At 41.6% G+C, this 21,311-nt stretch overlaps 2 protein-coding genes and 1 pseudogene across 5 annotated transcripts in view; 1 reads left to right on the top strand and 2 right to left on the bottom strand.

Moving 5' to 3' along the window:
* Nucleotides 1–7,847, bottom strand: part of ELMOD2 (ELMO domain containing 2) — a 31,365-nt gene extending 23,518 nt beyond the window's left edge. Inside the window, exons 1-3 of one of the 2 annotated variants that reach the window (XM_002716948.5) lie at nucleotides 7,682–7,847; nucleotides 6,399–6,548; nucleotides 4,376–4,404 (exon numbers count right to left, since the gene is read on the bottom strand). In XM_002716948.5, the coding sequence (XP_002716994.1) occupies nucleotides 4,376–4,404; nucleotides 6,399–6,540 (171 nt within the window). In that variant the 5' untranslated portion in view covers nucleotides 6,541–6,548; nucleotides 7,682–7,847. Of the gene's footprint in view, nucleotides 1–4,375; nucleotides 4,405–6,398; nucleotides 6,603–7,681 lie in introns of those variants that run through there. The other variant, XM_070047534.1, reaches the window with a different exon arrangement.
* MGAT4D (MGAT4 family member D) overlaps nucleotides 7,822–21,311 on the top strand; it is an 87,201-nt gene continuing 73,711 nt past the window's right edge. The window contains exons 1-2 of one of the 3 annotated variants that reach the window (XM_051819469.2): nucleotides 7,822–8,103; nucleotides 15,480–15,530. Coding sequence is in view for 1 of the 3 variants with exons in the window: in XM_070047532.1 (XP_069903633.1) it covers nucleotides 13,100–13,136; nucleotides 15,480–15,530 (88 nt within the window). In the remaining 2 variants the exon portion in view is untranslated. Of the gene's footprint in view, nucleotides 8,104–13,022; nucleotides 13,137–15,479; nucleotides 15,531–21,311 lie in introns of those variants that run through there. The other 2 variants (XM_051819470.2, XM_070047532.1) reach the window with 2 other exon arrangements.
* On the bottom strand, nucleotides 10,347–12,513 carry LOC108178041 (protein LLP homolog pseudogene; annotated as a pseudogene).

Below are 21,311 nucleotides of genomic sequence, written 5' to 3' on the forward strand. Positions count from 1 at the left end.
AACACATTGACAGAGTGATCTTTCCCTAAATTTCAAATACTGCTGTATGCACATATGCACAGGAGACCTTTGCAACACGACCATATGTTACACGGCAGCCCAATTATTTAACAGAATACTGAATTAGACTCAACTTCTAATAAGGTGTAAGTTTTTTTTCCTAAATACCAAAGTTAAATAAACTTTAATATACAGTCAATAAGTAGTCTTTAACCTAAAATACAAGCAAAGGAGACACAATTTTTAAGAATCAAGGAATTTCCACTTGAAGCAGTGATTTAATTCTGTGTATTTTAACCCATTTGTTCACTACTCTTTGTAGCACTGCCTACAAGACACTATTAGTAACCCTATTTTTCTAGTGATGAAATCATAATACAATTTTAATGCTTACTCTTCCAGAAAGTTTAACAGCCAGTAAATGAAATTAAACAAAACAAAAAGAACATTTTCTTGTTCTTTAACTTGCAAACACTATCTTAAAGTCTCAAACATCCTAGCCCACACTTGCCTCTCCTTCCCTGAACTCCTATTGACAATCACAGCCAATACTCTTCTGGTGGCTATCCCTAAAGTAGAATGCTAAGCATGCCGCTGCCTCCAAGGCTCTAGAGTTCTGCTTCAGCTTCATGTAACTTTACCACATGTAAAACCCCATTAATAAATTATGGGGGCTGGCGCCGCGGCTCACTAGGCTAATCCTCTGCCTGTGGCTCTGGCACCCCAGATTCTGTCCCGGTTGCCCCTCTTCCAGTCCAGCTCTCTGCTGTGGCCCGGGAAGGCAAAGGAAGATGGCCCAAGTGCTTGGGCCCTGCACCTGCATGGGAGACCAGGAGGAAGCACCTGGCTCCTGGCTTCAGATCGGTGCAGCGCACCAGCTGTGGCGGCCATTTTGGGGGTGAACCAACGGAAAGCAGACCTTTCTCTCTGTCTCTCTCTCTAACTCTGCCTGTCAAAATTAATTAATTAATTAATTAATTCTGTGATAACAAAGGTGTTAAAATCAACCTGATGTGGTACCATATTCCAAGTTTCAGAGTCTCTGCACTGAATTAATATAAGAAATGTTATAGGCTGTTTATTAAAAAAAGGAAATTTTCATTGAATTATTATCTTTATCCTTTTATATTTCTCACTTATTCATTCACTGAATAAATATCCAGGACAGTTATTACAGTGAACAACAATAAAATGAAAGAATGCCTTTTCTTTCATTTCAGCAAGAGGGAATAGAAAAATAAATAAGGAGAGTAAGGAAAGGGGATGGGCCAGCGCTGTGGTGTAGCAGGAAAAGCCACCACATGCAGTGCCAGTATCCCATATGGGCACGGGTTTGAGTCCTGGCTGGTCCACTTCTGATCCAGCTCCCTGCTATGGCCTGGGAAAGCAGTGGAAGATGGCCCAAGTGCTTGGGCCCCTGCACCCACATGGGAGACCTGGAAGACGCTAAACAGGAGACTACATTCTAAAGGGTTCAGCACCCAGATAGTTTTAAATTCATGCCATTTCAAAACACAACTTGTTTAAGTTCAGTCTGGAAAATGCACATCCTGTTTCATATGGAAACAAAGAGCATTTTAAGATCCAGAACAGTCCCCAGAATGTATCACAACACAATGGTTCTCAAAGCACTGCCCCCAACCAGCAGAAGCAGCAGTCTCACCTGAGACTATACTAGGAATGCAATCACAACTCAATCAGAAATTCTGGGGAAGGGGCCATGGAATCTGTGTTTGAACAGCCCTCGTCTCCACTGTTGAGGAACAGTTTTTCTTTATCTTCATACTATTTGTTGAACTCTTTACTTAGTGTAGGGTTACTCTTATGAGTATAAAGTTAGCTGAAAATAGATCTTTGTAAAAAGTAAGAATGGGAAAAGAGGAAGGAGGAAGAAAGGTGGGAATGCAGGCAGGAGGGAGGGTAAAGTGGGAAAAATCACTGTGTTCCTAAATTTGTATATATGAAATTCATTAAGTTTGTACACCTTAAAATTTAAAAAATAAGAATGCAAAAAAAGAGAACATGGTAAAAAATGCAGATTATAGTCTTTGGTCATATCAACCATGTGACTTTTACCTGCATGAGCTACCATTTGCTTTCCTAGAAGATGAAAAAGTTGCATGAAAAGGATTCAGAAGTTCTTTTTTTTAAATATTTATTTATTTGAAAGGCAGAGTTAGAGAGAGGCAGAGGCAGAGAGAGAGGTCCTCCATCCACTGGTTCACTTCCCAAATGGCTGCAACAGCTGGAGCTGCACTGATCTGAAGTCAGGAGCCAGGAGCTTCTTCCGGGTCTCCCACGAGGGTACAGGGGCCTAAGGACTCGGACCATCTTCCACTGATTTCCCAGGCCATAGCAGAGATCTGGATCAGAAGTGGAGCAGCTGGGACTAGAACCAGCGCCCATATGGGATACCAGCACTGCAGGCGGCGGCCTTACCCACTACACCACAGCACCGGCCCCCAGAAGTTCTATAATTGTACTTGTTTTCTGTTCTTAGTTTCCCTAGAATACCTATTATGTATGCAGGTCTTGCTTTTTCAACAACTATCAATTGACTCACTACCATGTACAATGAAACTCATTTGATACTGGGAATAAAAAAGGTGAAAAAATAAAAAATAAATAAATAAAAAAGCCTTGAAAAATGTGGCTGCATGCTAAAGTTTGAGAACTACTGTTCTAACAGATCTGAAATACAGCACTTCTCCAAGTACATCTGTCCAATTTATTGAGATATATTGTTACTTTAGGAACCTGCATCCCAAGTTTCAGTTCAAGGCACTGTATGGGTGGATATGGAATAAAAAAAAAAAAATTAGAGGGGCAGGCCTGTGATGCACCGGGTTAAACCACTGCCTGTAACACCAGCATTCCAAAACCCATATCCCATGCACCTGAGAAAGTAGTGGAAGATAGTCTAAGTTCTTGAGCCCCTGCACCCAACTGGGAGACACAGTTGAGTTCCAGGCTCCTGGCTTCCATCTGGTCCAGCCCCAGCTATTGAGATCATTTGGGGAGTGAACCAAATGGATGATGGATGAACCAGATGGATCGATCTTAATCTCCATCTCTCTCTCTCTAACTCTGCCTTTCAAATAAATAAACAAATCTTTAAAAACAGTTTAGAACCAGCAACTTGTTAGCTTTCTGGACCCCTACATTTTCATTTGAAAGAAGAATATAAATCACTCTGTAAGATTCTGAACACAAAAGAATAGCACTCAGGGCTTCCTCCTTCAGCATTCATTCAAGTATGGGTTATCCTTACATATACCATTTGCAAATAAAAATGTAACTAATCAGTAAAGCACCTTTGTTTAAGATTTCTCTCCAGAAGATTAGAGAGAGGCTTGAAACTCCGCAACATCTGGTTGTTTGTGCCATTGGTCAGTAACTCAAATATCACTAAACAGTAGCAAGTCAACACTATTTGATCCTGATCCATATTTTAGATCATGACAAAATACAAATATACATATGGAAATCTAAAACATATATAGATATACAGAGAACTAAAAACCTCATAAAATACTGGACTTTATTTTGATCCATGACTTCTAAATGTTTTCTACTCCTTTTGTTTTGGTTTAATGCTGGCTGTCATCTATTACGGGATGTCAAACAATGGTCCTGATGACATATTCTCTGTCACACCAAATAATCTATACATAGAAAAAATTATGAATTAAAAATATAGGGAAGGAACACCATGTGGCAGGCCATGATTGAATTATATACCCACCTGCTTCCCACTGCCTTCTAGTGGGCATAGTTTACTAGTATTTCTCCACTCTGTGACTGGAGTTCAGTGATTTAACTTATTTTAACCAATGAGATACTAACAGATACAACTCAAGGATACCTAAATATGCCTGTATGGTTTGGCCTTCATGATCCAGTGTGAGGACATTCTCTAGGAACTCACTGCCTTCTCAACTTGGCCTCAAAATGAGACAAACGGAACTGGTCTGAACTTGGTACCAGCTTAAAAAGACCCTCTCCAGCTGATCCAAATACACACAAGCAAGAAGTAACATTGTATTATGCCTCTGAGAGTTTTCAAAATAGTTTGCTAGACAGCAAAAGCTAATATATACATGAGTTTTGACTTATATTAAGTATAAAGATACAAGATCTAGGGTTTTCTGTAATTATCCAAAATTGCTTGTTTTTCTTCCATAATATCTATCCTGAGGACTCAATCTGAAGAAAAGCCTCCCCCTGAGGCTCTAACTTCTGCCCAAAGTTCTTCATACCAAAGACTCCTCTAGCAGGACACAAAAATAACTAATTGTAAAATTAATGCATTCCTTTAAAGAAGTATGCACAAGTTAACTTTTCTAGAATTATCACCTTGATAATATGATCCTACCTTATTCTTGGAGTATGTCAAGGAATTTTCTGAAACAAACAAAAAAAAGAATGTTACCACTAAATGCTATTGGTGAATTATTCTGCAAACATGCAGTAAAAATATCAAACCAGTAACAAATTACTTCAATCTGAGGGTACTTCAAACAGTTCATGTAAAACATGCATCATAAAAAAATGAATTGCAAAAAAATTTGTACCAAAATAGTTAACTTTTAATTTTTCCTTTAACTTTGTGAAGGTCTCTCATAGTTCTACAAGACAGAATTTCTACTAGAACAGCATAGCAAATATTTAATTTCTTATTTTTACAGTATACAGAAGTAGACAGAATCCAAAAGACCTCAACCAAACACAACATACCAAGCCAAAGAGTGATGGCAATCTAATTTCCCAAGGATCATCACAGTCCGTGCAGACATATGAAGTGTGTACCAATCAGTACAAACTCCACCTGGGCCTGCATCAGAACAGCTTGAGTCCAGAACCTCATCTCAAGGCAACAATGAGAGTGTTCTCTACTGCATTTTGTTTGTTTGTTAGCCTTCTGGCCTGAGTGTTTAGAACTGAAGTACTTGCAAATGAATCATTCAACAAAGGGGCAAGATTTTCAGATTATCTGGCCAATGATCCTCTAATCAAATAGCAGAATATCTTCTCCATTCATGGCTTCTGCTTCAAGAGTGAGAATATTTTTACTGGTCTATTTTTAAACATTTCTGGCACATTTATTGTTTCCTTTTTTCTCAGCAATTTGGAAAATTTAGAAAAAATGCTTTTCCCACAAAGTCAAGCCTTAACATATGTTTCTTTGCCTACAATATAAAACACCAGACAACACCTTGCCTGCAGCCATTTCTTATCATAAGAGACAAGCTTTGCTCTTCTCAGCAGTCAAAAGGGCAAACCAAAAGAACAAGCAATAATTTAAGTCAGCCAAGAAATGGGAAGAAAACTCGGACAGTAATTAAACTTCAATCATCCAGCTGCCCTGAGGCGACATCTGTCATTCTTCCAATGTTGTCTTGGATCCATGTTTGGATTGCCAGCACCCCTCTGCCTCAACCTTACAGGGGCTGATTACTTAACCGAAGCACACCTGATCAACACAAAAGGGGCTCTGGCTAATTCACGACTTTCTATTTAACACAGTGAGCATGAACTGCAGCCAGTCGCACTGGATAAAAAGAAGTGACTTCAAACCATATTTCTCCCTCATCTATGTCCTAAGTTAGAGTAGTATTTTCAATTAAGCATTGAAACACTGACATATTTGAGAATACAGCAGCACTGTTCAACAGAAAACAGAATGCAAGCCAGCATGTGAGCCACCTGCATGCTTTAAAATTTTCTCTAGCCACATTAAACAAGAGATAAAAATCAAATTTAATATATTTAGGCCCATATATAAAAAAAATTATCATTTCCACATACAAGGAATATAAACAATTATTGAGACACTTTTACATTCTTGTTTCAAACTCTTTAAAATCCCAAGTATATTTTCTATTCACACCACATCTCAGTTGAGGCTAGCCACATTTCAAGGGCTCAACCACCGTGTGTGGCCACTGGCTACAGTCCTGGACAGCATAGATTTTGAGTTCAACAATCCTCCCAAAGGGAGCACTAAATACCTATCAGCCTTTCAGAAATAAGCCTAAGAAATAAAAAGACGAGGGGCTCTGACTGGCACTCACTCTTCTCATCACCGGAGGGAAAATTTCAAGGGCATTATTTAAAGAAATGGTCTCCAGAAAATAGGTTGTAAAAATATAAGGCACTGATACCCCGAAGTATCCAGAGAAGATTTCTTGTACAGATAAGGAAATAATGTCCCCTCTTCTACATAAGTATACAATTTTAGAGCTAGAAGGATTCAAAGCAAAGTTTTAAAGCTTACGAAACTCAGAATAATTGACTTGATCAGATACACAGGGAGTACATCTTCCAGGATGAGCACTGAGAAAAAAGCAATTCAGTTAAATCTGTATTGTTTTGAACTTTATTTTGAATTACATTACCTATTCTGTGCGTCCTTTGTGCACCTACATAGGTATCAAAAATGCGCTGCAATTCACACTTTCCAGTCATCTGTCGTAACAGCCATTTCATCCAAAATCGAAAGAAGTGGCCATAGAAGAATTCCCACAAAGAAATAAACATTTTTTTCCCTGGGAAAGGAAATATATAACACAAGCTTAATGACTTGAAATTGAGCTTTAAAACGGAAAAAAAATTTATCCAACTCATCAAATCTCAAGTTCTATTAATATTTATTATTCCATCGTGACTGTTCTGTGACAATGTTTAATTAGGCATCTAAGAAAACAATTGTAATATATACCACTAAATAATGGGTGGCCAAATGGTCAGTTTTTTAAAAACTGAAAAAATCAGAACGTAGAGCCAAGCTATTGAATGGCTTGCAATAACGATACCAGAGTGCTCTGCACTTTTTGTTAAATAATTTTATTTCCTTAGTTTCCTGTTTTCTCATTCCTTGAGACACAGGGCTCAACAGTTCAAGAATAAGAGGATCTCAATGTAGTAACCTGAAAATACACAAACATCAGAATTCTTATAAGGAACAAGCTCTTAGCACTTGGGCTAACTGCTCACAGCTGTTCCCCAATCAGGTGACGTCAGCAAATCATAATGCAAATGGCTTACAAATGAAAGTATACAACTTGAACCCGGAGTAGACAGATCACACGCTGGCCGATTCTCGACTTTCCACTCAGTGGGTAAAGGGTAGAAATACTAACAAGAGTTTAAAAATAATAACTTAAAAACACACTACACATTGGATAGAACTGGATCTTAGAAAATTCTTCAGCTTCTACATGAAAAGCGGGTTGGGGGAGATGCAAGTGAGAGGGAGCTACCTATAAACAATACAAATTCTGTCTCCGCCCTGTTTCACACACTCCCAGACACATCCTCCCCAGACTAGGGCCTGAGGGACTGTCAGATTCGGAATCCCCGCAGGAGGGCTGATCCCTATCTGTCAATGAATTCCTCTCGTCCGCGCTCATCAGGACAAAAGAAGCAGAACTGCCAAGCAGAGTCCACGCCGGCACCGCGGCGCCGGAACAGCCCACACCTCGGGGAGTCGCTGCGCCAAGCCCCGGTGCCAGAGCCCGGCGGTGCCCGGCTCGCGCGCTGCCGGCGAGTGGGAGGGACCGGCCAGCACAAAGCCCGGGCGGCCGCGGCCCCCGCGGACTTCCCGCAGGACGCCGCGGGGCTCGCGCAGCCCGCACGCCACGGAAGCAGCGCAGGGCAAGAGAAAAGAAACAGCAGCCACCTCACAAGAGCGGAAGAACTAGGGGGAAGCTGCAGCTGCCTCGGTTTCCCCAACTGCAAACAGCCGGCAACGGAAACGACGCTACTCGCCGAGCGCTCCCTGCAAGCACCGCGACCCGGAAGTCGGGGACCTGGACTGTCGGACCGCCTTTCCCGGCACACTGCCCGCCCCCCGCCCCCGGCCTCTTCCGATTGGCCCGCGCTCCACCTATCGCGAACGCGGAAAGGGTTGAGCTGCGTAGCCCCGACGCGCGTGCTCAGATCCTCCGGACGCCCGACGGTTTCCCTGGCAACGGCGGGAAGGAGACACGCCCGGCGGCAGCGTAGTCTCCTTTAGCGCCGCAAAATCTCAGGTCCGTGGCGCTAGTGGAAGCCCTGTGGTGTAGCTCCTGGGCTCCGAGCAGGAAGAAACCACGTGATTCGGTAACTTGAGCACCGAAACCACTGAAGAGCTTTCACCTACTTTTAATCTTCTGTGAAGTAACTACTAATGGCTCTACTTTAGGATGACAAAAAAGGAATTCAGGTTAATTGACTTGCCCAGGTCCAATACGTGGCAGGAAGAGAGAGCCTGTATTTTAAAAAGAGAAACTCGGACTTTCACAGTAATAAATATTTAACGGTTAATTCATCAAACATTGATTCCTTAGCTGCTTTTTATTGAAAAAATAATTTACATGATTTAAAAAAAAACTCAAAAGTGCATTCATTAATTCAGCAAGTATTTGTTAGTTTGTTAATTGCCTTTTATGCACAAGGCGGTGTTCCAAAACGACTAAACAGGCAAATACTGAGAATGCCAGGTGGTGCTAAGTACCAAAAGTATTAGGAGACAATAAGAAGCGTGAGGGGCAAGTCATTTTACATTGTTTAGCCAAGGAAGTCTCAGTAGGAGGTCACATCTGAGGCTCACTGAATGAAGTGTCTCCAGGGACAGTGTGCTGGGTACCAGAATGGCAAGTGCACATGCTGTAAATTGGAAGCATATGTAGTTGAAATGTTGGAATTACTGTAAGAATGCCTGTGTGGCTCCAAGAGAAAGAATAAGGTGGAGTAGAAAATACAAAGGACTAACTTGCCCCACCTACCCAAGACTGCCAGGCCGCTCAGTTCCCTTCCTCAATACTAACCAGGGTTAGTATTTTGTTTCTACTTCCAGAAATACTCTGCAAGTGTGTATATGTATAGTCCCTCTATCTCCTTGTTAACATAAATTGCAACAAGAAATACACACTTTCGCACATTCTCAACCTGTTTTTTGAAAATGAATACTAGTTGTAGAGCACTAGACAAGGGAAGGGTGCAGAAGCCATCGTCCCTGCCATGTAGGTGTGGCCGACTGTGACTCAGTAGTGGAGTCTGAATGTATATTATATATATTGTAATAATGAGATCATATCCTCTTAGATGATCAAGGCAACTGACAGCTGGCTGAACTGAATTTTTCATTGTAGATAAAACATATTCAGAAGGGCAAAATGCACAACCATTAAGATGCAGGGACTTTGATTTCAAGAGTCTACCTGTTGTTACACAAAGCTTTTCATAAAATAGTAAGTGCAATCATTCTATATGCAGTTTGTATTTTCAAAAAGTGCTTTGCTGAGGGAAGGCAGTGCAGAGAGTAACTGTCTCTTCCTCTTGCCTTCATGTTGCCAGTTGGCCTCCTTTTGTCCATGTTTTTCCCCAAGAGAAGAGAATGTTAATATCTTTGGTGAAAACTTTAATATAATTGGTAAAAACCAAAAGATAGTAGTTGGACTTGCACTCATTGGAAGAAGAGTCACTCTGCATCATAATTTCATTAGTGTATGTGGATTCCCTCAGTTCTTTGCCACTAACTCACTTGTGTGAAGTGGTAGACATATTTAACAAATCCTGTTCCTTGGGGACAGATCGCCACATCTCTTTTATTCTCTTTGATTTTCTTCTTCCATCTGACTAGCTGCTTGGGTTTTAAGTGCTAAAATTAGGATTCTGGATTCATGGAAGAAGCCAGACTTTCTTCATCTATGTCTCCAAGTGTCCAAGCCAAACCATGTGCTTCTCCCTGACTTGATCAGATATACCTTCAAAGAAGCCAAAGACCATAGTGTACTGAAATTTGGCCATTTCCTGGAAGTCCTGAGGAATCTCTGCATGATAATTTTTTTTCAGCACAGAAAATATTTTATTTTAGTTCTCCTAAAAAGCTTGAGGGGTTACACTGGATCTGAATTGAAGGGGGAAAAGCCAACTTAAAACACAAAAAGAAATAGTTTTCCTTTGGTGAGAGATAAAAGCAAAGCACACATTCTTTTTTTTTTTTTTTTTTTTTTTTTTTTTTTTGACAGGCAGAGTTGACAGTGAGAAGAGAGACAGAGAAAAAGGTCTTCCTTTGCCGTTGGTTCACCCTCCAATGGCCGCCGCGGCCGGCGCACCGCGCTGATCCGATGGCAGGAGCCAGGTGCTTCTCCTGGTCTCCCATAGGGTGCAGGGCCCAAGCACTTGGGCCATCCTCCACTGCCCTCCCGGGCCACAGCAGAGAGTTGGACAGGAAGAGGAGCAACTTGGATAGAACCCGGCGCCCCGACTGGGACTAGAACCCTATGTGCCGGCGCCGCAAGGCGGAGGATTAGCCTATTGAGCCGCAGCACTGGCCAAAGCACACATTCTTAGCACACATTCTTGCCAAACAACTGTCTTGTGGGACCTTTTTCAAGTTTAGAATGAGAGTCTACCACACCCAACCCTTCGCTGCCTTCGCTGCTTTTGCTTTGTTCTTTCCCTTTCCTTCCTCTCTCTTTGCCATCAGCCTTTTTCTTTGCCTCTGGTTCATCCATATTGGGTATTGTCCATGTTGGTCTAGAAGAGTCTTCCTGTTTCTCTTAATTACAGTCTCTATTTTCATGTCATCTTTTTCATCTGTCACCTCACGTTCCATTTTCTCTTGGTAATGTTTGGGTACCACCGCAGTTGCTATCTCTTTAACATCTTTCATGACAGCATAGCACTATCTAGTTTGAGAATACTTTTAAGTCTGCTCAGCTCCTTCATTCTTTTTTCTCTTTTCAGCACGCATCTTCCTTCCTTTCCCACTTACTCCTTAAGCTTTTAGCTATGTTTTGTTTTTGCTTTTTTTTTTTTTTTTTTTTTTTTTTTTTTTTACAGATAGAGTTAGCAGTGAGAGAGAGACAGAGGGAAAGGTCTTCCTTCCATTGGTTCCCTCCCCAAAATGGCCACTGTGGTCAGCGCACTGCACCAATCCGAAGCCAGGAGCCAGGTGCTTCCTCCTGGTCTCCCATGCAGATGCAGGGCCCAAGCACCTGGGCCATCCTCCACTGCCCTCCCGGGCCACAGCAGAGAGATGGACTGGAAGAAGAGCAACCAGGTGCTCATATGGGATGCCAGCGCCGCAGGCAGAGGATTAACCAAGTGAGCCAAGGTGCCAGCCCCTTAGCCATGTTTTACCCGAAAAACTTCCAGACACTCACGCCACAAGCTGATCACGCTGACTGGAAGTCTGAGAATGTTTATTTTAGAAATAGCTTAATGAACAGGTCTTCAAAGAGGGAGGTGCCTTTCTCTGAAGGGAGGAGAGAACCTCCACTTTGACTATGACCGTGTCTAAACAAGATAAGAGTCGGAGAACTCAAGGGGCTTCCATAGCCTTGGAAACTCATGACTGGTGCATAGGGAGATTACTGATGCCATAAACAGGAGTGTCAATTTGTAAAGTCAACAACAGGAGTCACTGTGCACTTACTCCTCATGTAGGATCTCTGTCCTTAATGTGCTGTACACTGAGGCTTAATGCTATAACGAGTACTCAAACAGTATATTTCACTTTGTGTTTCTATGGGGGTGCAAACGATTGAAATCTTTACTTAATGTACACTAAACTGATCTTCTGTAAAAAAAAAAAATTATCAATTCCCAACTTGACTCTCACTGGGATTAAACATGACAGTAGGTCTGATCTGATTTCATCATCATTTAAAAAAAAATCATCTATTATTTTTCACTTTATGTTTCTGTGTGGGAGCAAACTGTTGAAATCCTTACTTAAGGTATACTAAGCTGATCTTCTGTATATTAAGATAATCGAAAATGAATCTTGATGTGAATGGAAGGGGAGAGGGAGTGGGAAAGGGGAGGGTTGTGGGTGGGAGGGACGGTATGGGGGGGGAAGCCATTGTAACCCATGAGTCGTACTTTGAAAATTTATATTCATTAAATAAAAGATAAAAAAAAAAAGAAATGGCTTAATGGAAAGAGTTGTCTGGCATGACAACTAATCAAAAACTCGTGGCAGTTTTCAGTATTTGAGCCATAGAGATCTTCAATATCAATATTCTTCTTAGAGTGTGTGAAGTCTAAAATGCAACAAATTTAACCTGAGAAGGAAGATACTATAATTCAGCCCTTGGTGTCCATAGAGTTCCAGGGTTCCCTGTAGATACCAAGTTCTGTGGAAGTTCAAGTCCCTTGTGTAAAATGACATAGTTTTGGTTTGTAACCTATGCACATCCTCCTGTGTACCTTAAATCATCTCTAGATTACTAATAATACCTAATACACTGCAAATGCTATGCAAATGATTGACATAATGCCAGGTAGATAGTTGTTGTACTGTATCTTTTTTGGGGGAATAATGGCAATCAAGTCTGTAAATGTTCAGCAGAGATATAATTATTTTCTAATATTTTCATTTGGCAGTTGATTGAGTCCACAGTGGCAGAACCTGCCCACATGGATGGCAACCACATGTTTAGCACAGTGTAGTGGTTTTAACTCACCTATCAAGGTCGTGGGAAAAAGGAATGCTGAACTTGAGGGAGAATAAATCCTCATTTGACCCTTTGGGGTGGGGTTGGGTGGGTGTGCAGGTTGTTTGATGTAATATTGAGTGGCAGCATATGCTGCTGGGGGATTATTGAATGATGCAAAGCATTTTACAATACCAGCAGAAGGATGAAAAGGCAATGTTAAGAGCCACAAAAGTTGAAGTTGTGGCATGTGGAAATGTTAGAGAACATCAGAATCACTATGAAGCTGCAAATGGGGAAATAATAAAAAAAAGTTCAATTCTTGCTTTTACCTGAGTACATAATTAAAATGGATGTAATAAAGGCCCATATCATTAGCAGCTTAAAGCCAGATGTCTTTAAGAGACTAAGTCTGCTCTTCAGTTTTAATTAGCTATCCAAAAATGGACGCTCTGAGACTTGCTCAGACCCTCCTTGGTAGTAAATACCAGGCAGTGTGAAACTCTGGAAGGACATAGGAAATCATTAAGAATTATGGGAGCAGAAATGCTAATCTTCACTAATGCTTTCCATTTACCTCATGTGGCTCAGGGGAAAAGGAGAAGGCTCTTGGAGATAACTGGTAACTACTGTGTGATTTAAACAAGGTAGTTCCTGTGATTTGAACAAGAATGTTGTGTCTGATACAAACCTCAAGCTGTACAAGAGGTATAGCCAACCAAATGTGACTGGGTTTTGTGATAGGTTTGGCTAATGATATTTTCTTGATCTACTCAGCAAAAGTCAAGCACAGTTTGTTTGTACATGGAAAGGAATGTAATATATATTTATGGTCCTTCCCCAAGGATATCTGACCTCTTCAACCCACTGCCACAATTAGGTGGGACTGGAATTAGAAATGATCACAATAAAATTAAGTTAATTCATTGTACTGATGATGACATCATGATGTTTTCCCCCTTGGAAGGAGAATCCCAGAAAGGTTTCAGAGTTTTAGTGGCACATATATTTAATCAATGCAGCTAAGATTCAAAGCTTGCCCCAATAAGTGAAATATCAAAAATATCTGGGCCACCAGAGATAATTTATAAGCAGTAAATAATAAATTACTCTTCCTCAGGGATCCAGCCAATAAAAACGAGGCATGACACCTTGAGGGGAAATTGAACAAACTGTGGAAAATGTATAAGGAATAGTAGCACAAATACCAGGACCCTGTGATTCTATCACACCCACAGGATTTTGGATGTTTTTGACCCTAGAATACATGCAAATTAAGAGGCTTTGACTGAAATATAATACTGCCACCTTGTGGCAGCCCCTAGGCTTTTTGGACTTGAAACATTCCTGATGAGGCTGGAGTGCTGGTTTGCCAGCTGGTTGCTTGTCTCTAGTGAAAACTGCCCCCATATAACCTAAGAGCATCAGATCCTATGAAGATCTTAATTACCTGTTAATATCAGAAAGAGCTTTAATTAAGAGTAAGCTTCACAACAGAATTCTCAAGTGAAGGAATTCCTGTCAGGAGAGGTGTCTCTGGGGAGTTATTATAACACACTATGAGCAGGTAGCATCTCCGCTTTAGGGTTAACTAATGAGTGATCCACTTCTGTTCCTGAATAGTCTGAACCTTGTGACTCTCTCCACTAAAATAGAGCACGTGTCCAGGTATACCCATGAGGATTCCAATATAGCAGTAATACCGGTATAAAAGTTAGCTACTCTTTGCCCTGTGGACAGTAAAAACCCAAATAATGCTAAGATAACTTCATGCAATGGGCTGAGTTAAGAGTAGTGTACATGAGAGTGGAAGAAGAACCTAGTTCTTTATTGCAGGGCAGTGTTTGGATATTTACAGAGTTGTAGATAGTAGTCAATGGTCTAGCTGTGGGATCAGGAATATGAGAATCTTGATGAGTTGACATTAGGATGCCCCAGTGCAGCAGTTGGAATTATGGAAGGCCCTATGAATTTCCAAGGGAAGATGATAGTGGGCTGTGCAGATGCCCACAATAAGGATAAAATTGAAGAGATGAGTCAAATACCAGGCTGATGTCCTGCCATCCCCCAGAAGCTGGATAGTTACCTTGCAAAGCTACTTTGAGTAGGCATGGTGGTGCAATAGTGGATGGGATAATGACATATTCTGCTTGTCCCTTACCTAAGCCACTACTGTGATAAGAGAATAGTAGATGCTAATAAAAAAGTAGTCATTTAATGATAGAATTTAGGAAAATTTCCTGGGCACGGGGGCCTTAGAATAAGAACAAGTGAACTCTATCTTATTACTATTGTAACCTCTAGAGGATTCAAATAAGTTTGATACTTCACCTTAGGCTAAAGCCAAAGCCACAGACACTATCAAGGGCTTGAGAAAAGGGATTATACAGCAATTTGGTTTCACAACAGACATATTACTGCACAAAAAATGTATTCTATGTGGCCAATGTGTAGAATTAGGCTCCCATCTCCCCCAGTAATCCCAATATATTACTTAATATATTCATCTATGGAGTAGTTGTCAAATTGATAACTGAAAGGGTAATTGAAACACTATTATTTTAGAAGTTTTGTTTATTTATTTGAGAGGCAGATATACAGAGACCTCCCATCTTCTGGTTCACTATTCAAATGCTTGCCATGCCCCAGGGGCCAAAGCCTGAGAGCCAGGAACCAATGCTGGTCTCCACATGGGAAAAGGGACTGAACAACTTGAATAATCCCCTGCTGCCTCCAACAGTCCGCATAGCAGGTAGCCAGAATTGGGAGAACAGCTGGAGTTTGAATCCAGGCCCTCTGATACGGGATGCAGGTGTCCCAACTGGTATCTTAACCACTAAGCCAAAGGCCCGCATTAAGGCATTTATTATTAAAAAAAAAAAAAGGTGGGAATGAGGAGGTAGAGAATAGTGCTCTGATATAATTCTTTTTCTTCCTTACTATATAAACATTTTATTGACGGCCATATTGCATTTGGGTGACCCAGTGGAAGGGGAAGTTGTCTAAGATTCAATGTCTGGTTCTTTGAACATAAATATGCTTGTTTTTCAGGAAACCCCTGTTGGAGAATAACTATATCATGTGACCAAATCAGGACTGATGGTAAGTCTATCCATTTCCCCAATCACTGCATATAATAAGAATATGGCTGTCTTGTGCTTGACCTCGGCACCATACCACTTCTTCCTGGGAATGGACAAAAGGGGAAGCCCTGGTAAGTTTCCTCCTGTTCTTTTCCTAGTGGGTTAACCCTACAGTAGAGCTGTACCGGAGGCCCCTGCCTGGGAGATTGGATCTGTATTCTCACAGGTGATAAGTGAAAAAGAAGGATCCTGTTAAAATAAGAAAACAGGAGAATGAATGAATGATGATGCTGGGAAAAGTGCAAGCACTCCTAACCCCTGCGGGTGCTCCGACACCAACACTGAAAGCTATAACTCTCAAATCTAAAGCCATTCTGTGGTTCTCCAAAATTGGGTTGAAGCTGATTCACACATTTATCCAGAAAACTCTGTCTGGGAAATCTGGAAAAAAACGGTTACCTAGGACCTCAGATCCCCTGCCTGAATAGTGTGATAGATTGGCACTTTTTTGGTTGATTATTTATGGGATACACTTATTTTTCTGTTTGTTTTTTTTTTCTGGGTGCCCTATAAGATAACATATGTCGTTTCTTAGTTTTTATGAGAACTAAGATCTTGACCTTGTCCCACTGCTTCCAGAGACCAGTGAGGCTTCCAACAGCCTACATGATGCTCTTGTGTAGATTGGTAAGAGATGTACTTTTCATTCTAAACAGACACATCCTGCTCCAGAGTGCACCTGAACCAAGTGCTGATTTCAGCCCTTGCCTCAGCCTTCCTGGGCAGGGCACTTTGGACTGGACACAACCCCTACCCCTCCACTCAGGATCTTGGAGCCGGAAGTCTTATTTCAGAATATCAACTGTGTGGGTAGTTGTTTTGTTACTTTTTCCCCTGGTGCTGACTGCAGAGCTATCTGAACCTGCAAGCTTTCTCTTATTTCTAGATCCCCTATTCCTGTTCTCTCTTCACCTGCCAGAGTCCATTCCATGCATTAGGACTCTTTCAGTTACAAGCTATAGGAACCCCAGCTCACAAATAATTGAATTAAGGAAGGCAAGAAATATATTGGTTCATGCAACTCAAGAGATTCATGTCAACTTCGGCATGACTGGATTTAGCAACATAATCAAATGAAATCCTTTAGCACTGCTTTTGTCTGAGCTGGCATCACTCTCAGGCAAGCTCTCCCTTCTATAGACAGGATGGCCCTAGAAACTCCAGGTATAGATGTAAAAGTCTCCCAGTTGAGACCCATTTAACCAATTGGAGTCACATACTGAACTAATCCTTGTGTACAGCTTCATGCAATATAGTTATTGTATAAATGTAAACCCTTCCTACATGAAGTAAGCGTAGAGTGAATTAGTTCCTATAATGCTTTTATATTGCTGCAAAACTAACCATTCCATCTTTTGAGACTCAAAATAACAGTTTGTTATTCCTTCCGATTCTGTGAGCTGACAAAATTCAGCTGGACAGCTCTGCAGGTTTTACATGGGGTCTTGCACACAGCTGCATTCAGTTGGAGCTTAGTTAGTGCTGAAATGTCCAGAATGACCTGTCATTGAAGTGCTCTCTCCTCTTAGCCTCTAATCACGCCATAGTTTGGCTTGGACTTTGTTACAGCAAGGCAGTTGGGCTCTGAGAGGGAGGAGGCCAAAGTTGCTAGTCCTTTTAAAGCTTGATTCAGAAGCCCTAGAACATTCCTTTTATTAATTTCTACTCATCAAAAACAAATTATAAGGTCTGCTCAGAGACTCCATGTGGAAAGCAGCATGCACACTTGGGAAGAATTGCTGGCTCACCATACCTGTTCTCTTAGGGAAAAGTAAAGTCTTGTCACTACAGATAGGATAGTTGGGGGAAAAGCCTCTGAGTTCTTGCCACGCCGTGTTTGCCTCTCTGATTCTTACTGCTTTGTTTAACACTTGGCTGTACCATGTACTGTTTCTTTGACCTAGCTATTGAATCACATGTTCTATTTGCTCTAAAGGACACCTTCCTTTTGTCTGCAGCTAAGCCTTTCAATTCAGGGGATGATTCTAGAACCTGAACGCCTCCAAGATAACTGTGGCTTTAGGCCAGTCTTGATATATCCATGGATAGTAGAGGTAACTCTTATAAATGTTAACTTCTATACTGTGATGACCAAGGGACATAATGGAATCTCCTTCACTGGTGGCAGGGAATGTGGTGCTTTTATGAAATAGATGTCGTTGGGATGATTTGAGTAGATGAGATGAACTAAGCAATCTCTACATTTTCCCAAGTCTAATCAATGAGTCTGGAGAGCTGGTGTGCAGGAAGTCTCAGAGTGGTTCTTCAGACTGGCAGAATCAGTATCATGTGAGACCCATTATAAATGAAAGTTTTGGACTCCCAGCCTTAACCAGCTGATTCAGAAGTTCTTAGTTTAACAAGGTTTCCAGGTGATTCCTTTTTTTTAAGATTTTGTTTGTTTGTTTGTTTGTTTGCGAGGTAGAATTACAGAGAGAGAGACACAGAGAGATAGGTCTTCCATCCGCTGGTTCACTCTCCAAATGGCCGCAATGGCTGGAGCTGGGCTGATTCAAAGCCAAAGGCCAGAAACTTCTTCTGGGTCTCCCATACGGGTGCAGGGAACCAAGGACTTGGGCCATCTTCCACTGCTTTCCCAGGCCATAGCAGAGAGATGGATCAGAAGTGGAGCAGCCGGGACTCAAATTGGGGCCCATATGGGATGCCGGTGTTGTAGGCCATGGCTTTACCCCCTGTGCCACAGTGCTGGTCCCATCCACGTGATTCTTACGCATGCAAAAGTCTCCAAAGACTTTTAGAAGAATGGCTGTCATAGCAGGTCCTTGAGAGTCCCTTTCAGTGCTGTTACTTTTCTCAATTGTGCTAAACAGATAACACTCACTGTAGATACAAATGACTCAATTCTAAGTTACTTGAAACAGAAAATAATAGGGGTCAGGATAACAGGCATTTTATATGTAGTAATTGACAGTCTGGTTTTTTCACACTCAAGATCCTTCATTTTTTTTGAGACTAGAAAAATCTGTTCCCATGTGTTTACTCTTCTGTGCTTTCAGAATCGTGCCACCACTGCTTAGATTGAGGCTAACTGAAGAAACCTGGATGAGTGTTTGTAACAGAGAATACAGATTTCACTCTAGTGAATAGAGAATGCAGGTGGAATTCTAGAAGATGCTCAGAATTCCCTTTTAGGCTTTTTAAAAATAGTATTACGTTCATACTATGGGCAGTAGAGAACTGTTAGGCTAAAGATAAGTATTTGACAAAAAAATTCTGAACATCTTCTAGAATTCCACCTGCATTCTCTACTCACTAGAGTGAAATTTGTTGTTGACTTGCATCATAGTAGTGGCTGGAGGTGGTTCATGAATGGTAGCTCAGTACGGGCTTATGCTTCAGTCAACACATCCGGTTTGTAGAACATCTTGAAATGTGCAGTGTGGAATAGGATATGAAAATATCATGATCTCTTTGGGCATAGTAGAGGATATGGAATCAGTGTGTAACAATTATATGTGGTGCAGACTGAGTGCCCTGAGAGAGGGCCCAGGTGCTTTAGAAGTTCAGAGGATGAAGATTTTTCATACATACATGAGTAATTGATGGACTTCATGGAAAAGCGACATTTCAACTCAGTCTTGAGTACTTTTCATGGGCAGGATTGTGAATGAGGAGGGTGCAGTCCCTGCTTGAGTATGAAGAAGCGGGAGCCCAGATCCAGCAGGTGATTTTTGTGTCCTCAAAACCTCGTTCAGTGACTGGCATTGAGAAAGGACTCAAGAAGTACACATCTTGGCTCATGGACAAACCAATGACTGAGTAGCATATTTTTGTGTTTTTTTTTTCCTTTTTTTTTTTGGAAAATAAGACTAAATACCATGTTAAATGTAAACGTTGATTGCAACACACATTTTGATTTCAAAATGATTAAAAAGCAAAAGACTTTTCTGAATCTTGAAAACATGGATTTGAGTAGAATGAGACTTCAGAGTGCTGCATTAGAGGCATAGACAGCTGGGAAGGGAGAATGGAACCAGACTGTGCAAAGCCTGGGATTCTGGAGCAATACTTTCGAGTTTTCACAGGGAGTCATTGAAGGAGGTTGGAGCACGTGGTCTGCAGTAAGCAAAGTAAGAACTAGAGTCTGTCAGAAAATTAGCACTGCTATAGGTGAATAACCACAGAGTAAAAAAGAAGACCAAATGTAGTAGTGAGTGCTTACATCATGACAACAAGTGTGCTAAGTTATTTTGAGTGTTATTTGGCCTCGACAACCTTGTACAAATAGTATTCATGGGCTCTTTTCCCCCCACAAATTATACACTTTGTCACTACTAAAGTCTAATTGTTAAACAGACTTTTTTAAAAAAAAAAAAAAGATTATTTATTTGAAAGGCAGAGTTATAGACAGGCAGAGGCAGAGGCAGAGAGATAGAGGGAGAGGGAGTGAGAGAGAGAGAGAGAGAGAGTTCTTCTATCCACTGGTTTCACTCCCCAAATGGCCACAACGGCTGATGTGCCAATCTGAAGCCAGGAGCCAGGAGCTTCTTCCGGGTCTCCCACGTGGGTGCCGGGGCCACCTTCTACTGCTTTCCCAGTCCATCACAGAGAGCTGGATTGAAAGTGGAGCAGCCGGGACTCGAACCGGTGCCTAAATGCCAGCCCTGCAGGCGGCAGCCTTACTCGCTACACCGCAGTGCTGGCCCGAAACAGACTCTTTTTAACTCACTGTCTATCTTCATATGCTCATTTGACTTTTGTACCTGTTTAATCCCCAGTGGCTTTTCCAGAACTACTGCCTTCACCATGAAGCCCCAGGAGTTTTCCCAATTCAAGCGAGGGCTTCTTCAGCATTTTTGCTTTTCTAGTGAATACACTATGAAGAGCACCAGCAAGCCTTTCCTATATTTTTTCCAATGTTGTCTTAGTTATTTATTTTTTATTTTTTTTATTTTTGACAGAGTGGACAGTGAGAGAGAGAGAGACAGAGAGAAAGGTCTTCCTTTACCGTTGGTTCACCCTCCAATGGCTGCTGCAGCTGGCAGCGGGCCGTGCTGATCTGAAGCCAGGAGCCAGGTGCTTCCTTCTGGTCTCCCATGAGGGTGCAGGGCCCAAGCACTTGGGCCATCCTCCACTGCACTCCCAGGCCACAGCAGAGAGCTGGCCTGGAAGAGGGGCAACCGGGACAGAATCCGGCGCCCCGACCGGGACCAGAACCCGGTGTACCAACACTGCAGGCGGGGGATTAGCCTATTGAGCCGCGGCACTGGCCTTAAGTCAGTTATTGACAACTGCTTTCAAGTCATTTGTTTGCACCTCTCTGATGTCATGATTTCCATCATCATCATCATCATCATCATCATCATCATCTGGATTTGGCAGACCTGTTGGTGGCTGAGTGTGAGAAGTCTTCCAGGATGAAGTAGTGTTCACATGAACATGAACTCCAATCATGGTCTGCTTTTTTTTTTTTTTTTTTTGACCGTGGATAGCATTTTTGCCACGGGCAAGATCTATGTCCTGGAAGTAGGTAGCTTTTGCCCTGAACATCCTCACTAATCAGCTTGAACTTTCTCAATGCAACTTCATCATTCTACAGATCAGCAAGACTCACTTCAAACGCATGATACTCGAAGCCATCAGATACAATTTTGGTTCCTTGCATCCTCCTGTCTAGTATTTTCCAATATTTCTTGTATTGAACAAAGTAGGTACCTTCACATTATATGAATCTTAGAATACGGATCAGCCACTTTATGGCTCTTTTTTTTTTTTTTGC

The sequence above is a fragment of the Oryctolagus cuniculus genome, chromosome 8 (genome assembly GCF_964237555.1).
Source record: "Oryctolagus cuniculus chromosome 8, mOryCun1.1, whole genome shotgun sequence".
In the NCBI taxonomy this organism is placed as follows: Eukaryota; Metazoa; Chordata; class Mammalia; order Lagomorpha; family Leporidae; genus Oryctolagus; species Oryctolagus cuniculus.